Below are 9,334 nucleotides of genomic sequence, written 5' to 3'. Positions count from 1 at the left end.
AAAAGTGGAAAACGTCTGCCTTGGGTATCCAGAGGCCGTGAGTTCAAGTCTCACCCAAGGCAGACGTTTTCCACTTTTAAATTTATTCTAAGCCTAGTGGCATCGATTGCAGACGTTTCTGCTAATCAGAAGTTAAAAATTTAGCATGGTTAGCGCATCGTAACTGGTGAATTTCCAATATGACTTGGAACTCCGGTTGCCGTTTAAGAAGTTTAACACTCTTACGGTAGATGTCGCTACGGGTCCCATTGACCTTAGTAGTGGAAAATTTCGCTGGTTTGGTTGAAGTCTTGGTGGCTCAGTTGGCAGAGCGCTGGAATATTTATCCAGAGGCCGTGAGTTCAAGTCTCACCCAAGGCAGACGTTTTCCACTTTTAAATTTATATAATATTTATATACTAACATTTAATAAAAAATAGGCCAACCTACCTCTATAAATATTAGATCAGGTGATCAGGTACCAGAACCTGGTAATCTAATCGTGCTAACAGATGAGCGTCCGGTACGCTTGACAAAACAGTTTTGACAAAACAGTTTTGTCTCCCGTCTGTGCCGCCTTAGTCGGCGTCGGAGTAATGCCATTCGGCTACGCACGCTGTAAAGCTGCTAACACATGACCTTACTAGCACCGTACCGCACCAAGGTCATCCATATGGATGCTTGCTAGCTTGTAAATGGGAGCGAGAAATAGTTATTATTTTCTCGCTCCCACTTACAAATCCGGTACGCTCATCTGTTAGCACGATTAGATTACCAGGTTCTGGTTTCTTACTAGTGAAGTATTATATTCTTTGTTTCTTACCAATTATCATTCATGTCCTTTTTAATGCATGAATGTCGATATGGTTATTATCCTGACGTCGATAAATATTACACAATACACATTATCACTAGGCCAAGAACATAACCTAAAAACAGTTTGCAGATGGAGAATTAATATGGTATTAGTTTAATATAAACTATTATCAAAATTGAACGAAACTCCCCAATCCCAATATGACAATGGGAAGGTGGGGAAAATCAGGAGCCGACATAGTGTGGTCACCCTACTTGATACATTTGTATGAGAAAAGTTATGTCTGAATATCTTTAAAACCAGACAACGAATATAAAATATTAGATGGTGGATATTTAGTAAAAATTTTTACTAAATGTTGAAGTACTTTCGAGTGTCTTAGGTGCTACAAATCGTAAGATATTTACATTTTTAACTTTCTCAAAACGTGTGGACTGAGTGAGCACTTACAAAAATTTATTATAAAAAAACCTGACACGTTAGTGGTTCGTTTTGTATTTTACAAATTCCCATTTCACTTTTACTAAACTATACACATATAATAGCGGTCCAAATCTTATGTTTTTCATCAAAATTCGGCTTTTCAAAAGTGTGAGGATTGAGTGAGCATAAGAAACTATTTGTAAAAAATTAAATACGTCACTAGGTGATCTAATATTTATAGAGGTAGGTTGGCCTATTTTTTACTAAATGTTAGTATATAAATATTATATGTTAAATGAATATATTCACTGTTTTCGTTGGTAGTTTGTGAGAACTGAGTGAGCACATGTTAATGGCTGTATCTTTTGATTTATTTTTTTACAAATTCAGAGATTCGTTTTACAATTGTTTTAGAACTTTTACTAAATGATCAGCATATTTTTTTTTATTTTCGGAAGGTGCTCACTCAATCCACACACACACGTTCATGGCACTTCGCCATCGATTAAAGACAATCACTCAAATAAAAGAGACACGGCGATATTGATAGCTCACCGCTGGGTGAGTAAATATAAACATCGCCGTGTCTCTTTTATTTACACGGGAGTGATTATCTTTTGTTCATTTTTATAGCCGATAGCTCATAGTAGTCATAGTTTACTAGCTCGCGGTGCGACGACGACGAAGGCGTTGCCGACGGCCCTGGTGATGAAGGCGTTGCCGATAACGAGGACGAGGGTGTAACTGATGATGATAATGAGGGTGTTTCTGATGAGGCGAAGAAATAAACATTGGTCTCTATCACTGTTTCATTTTCTTTTTTCAACACTTCGAACCCCGGCTCGTACCAATGAGTCTTTCGGAAGTTATGTGCGAAATGTCATTTGAATTTTGCCAGTCGCTTTTCGGTGAAGGAAAACATCGTGAGGAAACAGGACTAATTCCAACACGGCCTATATTCCTATTTTGAATTAGCCGGAATTATTGTAAACAAAGGTGTGGCCGGTGCTATAAAAAAATTGCACCATTCGAGGTATTAAAATTGCCGATATTTTACTAGTTTATTAAAAATCTTTACAATTCCTTTACACAAACAATGAATCTGTTTAAGCGAAAATAACTTTCAACACAAAACGCTTTGGTATATTTATTGAAATTAAAAAACCGTTTTTGTCGGATTATTTGTTTATTGCACTGGTATCACTATGGAAATGTACCTGGGCGACCAAGTAGCGGGCCGCTAAACATTATTTTTCAGCAACTTTCGAGATTAGGTGGTAGTGAATTTTAATGGCTAATTAAAACCGTATTTAAATACGATGGTGTATAATAAGGTGGTTATAAATTTAATTATTGGTTTTGCAAGTATCTAATATGACAGAACTTCGTCAATTTTGGACCGATTTTTATTTTGACTTGCATGTGATCATTACATAATAATAACACTCATCGTGTTCGTTCGATTCACGATTTTATTTATTTTTATTTTATTTATTTTATTTATTAAGGTCTGCCAACAGCGGTTACAATAATACATGGTTAGGTATACATGCATTAGCATTTTAAGCTTATTGCACAACTAATTATAGGCAAACACCACTTGTGTAATCTTAAATTAAATTAACATTGAGTAGTTTAAAAAAGGAAACTGAAACATGCTGTAGTTTTACAATTTGGAAACATAAACTGCGCTGAAGTACTTATTACATGCATTGAGACAAGAAAAGAAGATACAATTAGCATAACTACCTATATATCTATAGTGATTTAGTGATTTAGTCCTGGGTGCCAGTCCGAAATCTACTTAAGGAGTCGAAGTATACATCAGAACGGTCACAGTTTTCATTTAACAGTCTACTTAAACGGGGTATTGGGGAATTTTTACCGAGAATAGTTTTGCGAAAAGGGGGGGTTAGGGGTTTGATTGAGGTGCGTGGATATCTGTTTGGGGCTCTGAATCGAATTTTTTCTAATAGTTGGGGGCAATCCATTTTATTTCTCAATAGCTTGTATATAAACGATAAGTCTAAACTATCCTGGCGTTGTGATAATGATGGTAATTTAAAGTGTTTTATGCGCTTATGGTAGGACTTTAATTCCTTTGCCACCCCAGTTGTTCTTGCTAAATGCCATACAAAGCGTTTCTGTATCCTTTCCATCCTCAAGTTATGAGTCGCAAAGTGCGGTCGCCAAACTACGCTACAGTATTCCAGAATGCTTCGTACGAGAGTGTAGTATAGAAGTTTCTTTGTTGTAACCTTGCGGAAGGTCTTGCTATTGCGAATCACGAAACCCAACATTTTAGAAGCTTTCTTTGTTATGGCATCTACGTGAGGAATGAACGAGAGTTTTTGATCGAATATGACTCCAAGATCTTTAATCTGAGTGACTTCCTTTATTAATTCGTCGTTAATGTAGTAAGATGATTGCAAAATGCTATTGTTACGCGTAAATTTAACATGATAACACTTACTAGTATTCAAATTCATACCATTGTCATTGCACCACTTGACCAATCTATTGATATCATCCTGGAGTAATACAGTGTCCTGTTCCGAATTTATAACTTTAATAAATTTGAGATCATCTGCGAATAAAAATGGTGTCGCATTGAGTATGAATTGTGGTATATCGTTTATAAATATGTTAAAAAGAAATGGTGCCAGATGCGAGCCTTGGGGAACTCCCGATGTTATAGATTTTAGGTCAGATCTGAAACCATTAATAACCACATAAAATGACCTGTTTGTAAGATAAGAACGCAACCAAGACAAAAATAATCCCGAGAAACCATAAGCTGATAGTTTATGTAGCAACACGGAATGTGACACACGATCAAATGCCTTGCTGAAGTCAGTGTAAATAGCGTCTACTTGATTACCTATATCTATATGTTCTGATAATGTTTCGACAAAAGTTACAAGGTTAGTGTTAGTGGATCGAGCGGGAACGAAACCATGTTGATGAATTGTTAAATTTTGTTTGATATGATATTGTATTATGGGACAAGTCAGGGATTCAAATATTTTAGCGAACGTACTCAGTATAGAAATGGGTCTGTAGTTGTCAACTAACGTATTTTGATTCGATTTAGGTATAGGTACTACTTTAGCAAGTTTCCACTCTTGGGGAAATATTCCTGATCGTAATGACGCATTAAAAATTAAGTATAACGGTTCTACTAAGTTCTTTGAGCATTCATAGATGAACAGGGGTGGTATGCCGTCGGGGCCAGCACCTTTGTTGACATCAAGACCTAATAGTTTTTTTGAAATTACACTGTGATCTAATGACATACTTGACAGTACCTCTGAGCTTACATCTACAGAGTGGTAGCCAAAGTTACTTGATATTTCGTCCGTGCTGTAAACAGAGGAGAAGAATTTTGCAAACATATTACAGATATCGGATCCTTCACTCGATGTCGTCACTCCGTCCGACATTATTTCGGGATATGCACTAACACCACCTCGTTTTGCTTTTAAAAAACTCCAAAAATATTTAGGATTATTTGATATGTTTCGTTCGACTCTCTCTATATACGAATTGTAACATTCTGTTGCATATTTATTACACCTTGTTTTGAGAATGTTGAAACTAATTTTGTCAAGAGGGTTCTTGTATTTGTTAAATCTAACTCTATATTTATTTTTTTCTTTAAGCAGACGAATTATGTTCTTATCGAACCATGGTGGGTACTTAGAGCTGTTTTTTTTTCTAGCGATAGGTACATGTTTTTCAATAACATTTCCTAGAGTTTCATATAGAGTGCGTAACATCACATTGATATCTGTATTCTGAAGAAGTAAATTCCAGTTGATTTTTGCTAATTCTTGATTAATTAATTTATAGTTAGCTTTCCTAAAATTTCGTATTAAATTCTGATTGTTATTCTTCAAAGTACCCATTTCATTGAATGACAAAATTATATCGAGTGGCGGATGATATTGGTCTATTTTACTTAGTACATCTGATGCTTTACTAACCGTACAGGATGTGAGATTAGTTAGAACTAGATCTAATGTTCTATTACAATTATTCATAATACAATTTTTTTGGGACAGATTATTTAAGTAGCAAAAATCAATGAGCAATTGTGCGGTAGGTGTCAAGCGAGTTGATGGATTTGTGTTCATGGAGTTCCAGTCTATACACCCAAGATTAAAGTCACCAATAATACAAACAGGCGAGTTTTCATTTTCAAGTGTATTGTTACAATTTTTTAAAAATTCGTCTAAGTCTCTCTTGTGGATCGGTGGGGGTAAGTACACGGCACATAGAATTAATTTGAAAGATGGATTAATTGTACTTAAATTTATGTATACCCATAGATCTTCAAACTTAGATTCTAAATGAGTTATTTTGTTCGAAACAAATTTGTTTGATACAGCAATTAACACCCCACCACCTTCTTTATTACATAGTTTTGTTGACTCTCTATCTCTTCGATACACTATAAATTGGTCATGAAACAGTTCACTACTAAGCACATTATGATTGAGCCAAGTTTCAGTTAGAATGACTATATCATAACTAGAATGGCATAGGTTCTTGTAAAAATCAGTAGTTTTGGATTTTAATCCTCTACAATTTTGATAGTATACATTTAAACCACTGAATTTTCTTAAAGAAGAAATGTAGTTTTATCCTTAGTTAGACAACTAATTAGCTTACAACTAAATCTTATACTATTTTACGCAGAGCCTCCTGGTCTCTTATAAAAATGTATTCTGAGGTATCTGTCTTGCGGACATAAACACGGCCATCGCGGGTCCAGATATGCTTGTAGGATTTTTCCTTAGCCAGTTTTCGAGCTGCAGCATGTAGTGCCTTGGTTGCTGTAGATAGGTGCTCAACTATATATATGGGCGTCTTGGTTCCATCGAGCCCAATATGACTGCTATTCAGCTTATCTTCTGGGTTTGATTTATTGTAGTTACTCACAGCAGCTAAGTATTGGTCGCGGGTCTTCTGGTTATTAAATTGGACAACGATTGATCGCGGTCGATTGTTAGTTTTGTTTAGCTTAGCGATGCGGCTGCAACTGTGGATATGCTCAGATTTCAAAGGATATTGGATAACTGTGCCGATTCTGGTGACTATTTGCATGATATTTTCACTTTTCTTCTCTGGTACACATTGGAGTTCAATGTTGGTTGCCCGAGCACGCTGCTCCAAATGGTTGATTCTGGTGGAAAGATCCTGAATGGTGGCCTTGGAATCTATATTTTCAGCTTGTAGTTCACTTATTGATTTATTAATATTGGTTTGACTTACACGCATGTCCTCGTATTGTTTAGATATGAACTTTATTGAAGCGTCCATTTCTGCCATATCTTTTTTAATGGGGTCTAACTCTGTCTTAAAGTGCCACTTTAATTTATCCTCTGTGTTGGACAGACATTCATTGATAATGTCACGAATATCGTCGCGCGACATTAGTTGTACGGGAGACGTGGCCGTCGCCGGCGGCGAGTTCATTGCTTGACGTTTCTGAGGTCTTACGGTGACGTTACTGACGTTAGAATGCACTGGTGTGTTATCTCGTTTAGCGGCATACGGTTTTTGGCTTGTGCATACTGGGCAGCACCAGTTTGTGGGTACAGCCACGTCGCCGCCCTGGCCCTCGTCGCAATTCCGTCCCACTGGAATACAGTCCAAGTGATACGCCGTTCCACATTTCTCGCAGCAAATGTATTTGTTATCTGCTATTCCAAGCGAACAGCAGCCCCAAACGAGATTATCTAGAGACATTGCACCGAATGTCTTTGCAAGTCGGTAGATTCGAGTAATAAATCACTTTTTATGTGTGTAATATAGTGATTGTTAATAACTGGTTAAAATTTATTTGTTTTTGTGTCGGCCCTTACTTTGAGAACCCCTGACTTGAGCTGCACGTGTTACTTTGACAGTGACAGCAGTTTATTCCGTTCAATTCGTAATGGGACTATAGTGCCTACGCCAAATCTTGGGATTAGTTGTCAAAGCGGATCCCAGGCTCCCATAAACCGAGGGAAATAACGTAAGGAGGACGATGAGTTGCTGAGAGTGAAAAATTGACAGTTTCAGTAACAATATTCCAATCTTTGGCTTTCTCAGACAATAGTATTTGCTCACACGTGTGGTTAAACAACAACCTGGGTACGTAACCGAATGGCACAAACGCTCACGAAACGAAACGCTTGTAGATATCTAACTCTATCGCTTGTGCTATTGGCACGACAGATCTAGACTACCATTTGCGGCGTTTCGTTTTCCTTTCGCGTCGCAGAAATGCCATTCGGCTAACGTCACCTTGCCCCATTGTAAAACAAATAACTAGTTTTAAAAACCCCCAACACAAAAACGAAGGGGTGTTATAAGTTTAACGTGTCGGTCTATCTGTTGTATCGTAGCTTTCAAACGGATGAACCGACTTAGATTTCGTTATTTTTTTGTTTGAAAGGTGAATTAATCTGGAATGTTCTTAGCCATGTTTTTTTTAGTATGAGTAGGTTAGACCTTTGACCACGATCACACCTGATGGTAAGTGATGATGCGGTCTACGGTGGAGCACGCTTACCTATGAGATACCTACGAGTATATACTCTTGTTTAAAGAGACCTGGATAATAGTTATTTGTTATACAAGGGGGCAAAGTTGTATTTTAACGCCGAGTGTGGAATTGAAAAACGAGCAAGTGAAAGGATTCTATAGTTGAACCACGAGCGAAGCGAGTGGTTCGAGAATAGAATCCTGAACTTGCGAGTTTTTTGAGAAGTAAAATAACATTTGCACCCGAGTGTAACACAAAACTTTTCCCCTCACTATAGCGTGCTATAGCGAGGAAACTACAACGCAAAAAATGGGTTTATCACTGCTTCCAGTAGTTCCACAGGTGGTAAATCATCTTTATTACTAGATTCACCTGCTTTTATCAATTTTAAAGCAGTTAATTTGACTTATTCAAGGTCAAATTACTTTACCCACTAGTGGATAAAATGCGTTTTTACCCTCTGGTATTAAAGGACAAAACGCGTGTTTCCGAGCTAGTGAGGGGAAAAGATTATTATTTATAAAGATTGGCCCGCTAGGTCGGTTTTTTTTAATTTAAATTATTCGGGAACTTCGGGATGAATATTATTGTATAATTTAATCATCATCATCCTCCTTGCGTTATCCCGGCATTTGCCACGGCTCAAGGGAGCCTGGAGTCCGCTTTGACAACTAATCCCAAGATTTGGCGTAGGCACTAGTTTTACGAAAGCGACTGCCATCTGACCTTCCAACCCGGAGGGTAAACTGGGCCTTATTGGGATTAGTCCGGTTTCCTCATGATGTTTTCCTTCACCGAAAAGCGACTGGCAAATATCAAATGACATTTCGCACATAAGTTCCGAAGCACCTCTAGGCCACCAGCGCTTTTTATTTTATATTGTATAAATTAATCAATTGTATCAATTTTCCTCGATTTAATCCGTTCCCATAGATTTATTTTTATTGTGGCTATAAAAGAAAGGAGTTCATGGCACGTGTTAGTATTAATATTTTGCTTACCTATTTGTAATCACTTATTTACTTGTTTTGCAGAAAATAATTACCTGTAGTCAAAACATGTCTTACACGTTTTTAATAATTTCTACAAGTGTGTTATTTTAAACTAGCTTTTGCACGCGGCTTCACTCGCGTTAGAAAGTAACATGTTCTCTGTAGCCATATAGTATTTGTATGACATGTGGCGAACCGCGAAGAATAGTGATACTTTTCTATATTACAATTAAGACCTACTGTTATACCTGTTTGACAAATAAATGATTTTGAATTTGGAATTTGGAATTTGGAAAAAGTAGCCTATGTCACTCTCCATCCCCTCAATTATCTCCACTTAAAAAATCACGTCAATTCGTCGCTCCGTTTTGCCGTGAAAGACGGACAAACAAACAGACACACACACTTTCCCATTTATAATATTAGTATGATACTTAAAGTAGTGTATATAGATATTTTTTCCACTCCGTCCGCATTTATATTTAATGATTTGACTGTACCAAATAGTACGTGAACTTCGTTCATTTTGAATCAGCGATATTGCGAACATGTGTAGAGATTTAGAACATTACGTACATACGTTTAGAT

General features: G+C 37.0%; 1 protein-coding gene across 1 annotated transcript; it reads right to left on the bottom strand.

The window, feature by feature from the left end:
* Positions 1-5,902: 5,902 nt before the first annotated feature.
* On the bottom strand, positions 5,903-6,973 carry LOC125236949. The gene has a single exon (XM_048143868.1). The coding sequence runs from the start codon at positions 6,971-6,973 to the stop codon at positions 5,903-5,905; it is 1,071 nt and encodes a 356-aa protein (XP_047999825.1).
* Between the last annotated feature and the right edge of the window lie 2,361 nt (positions 6,974-9,334).

The sequence above is a fragment of the Leguminivora glycinivorella genome, chromosome 20 (assembly GCF_023078275.1).
Source record: "Leguminivora glycinivorella isolate SPB_JAAS2020 chromosome 20, LegGlyc_1.1, whole genome shotgun sequence".
Lineage (NCBI taxonomy): Eukaryota > Metazoa > Arthropoda > Insecta > Lepidoptera > Tortricidae > Leguminivora > Leguminivora glycinivorella.
The sequence above is the reverse complement of the archived record's forward strand: the minus strand, read 5'-3'. Positions and strand labels throughout refer to the sequence as shown.

Coding starts and splice junctions, on each gene's coding strand:
- LOC125236949 (XM_048143868.1), bottom strand. CDS start 6,973: ATGTCTCTAGATAATCTCGTTTGGGGCTGCTGTTCGCTTGGAATAGCA.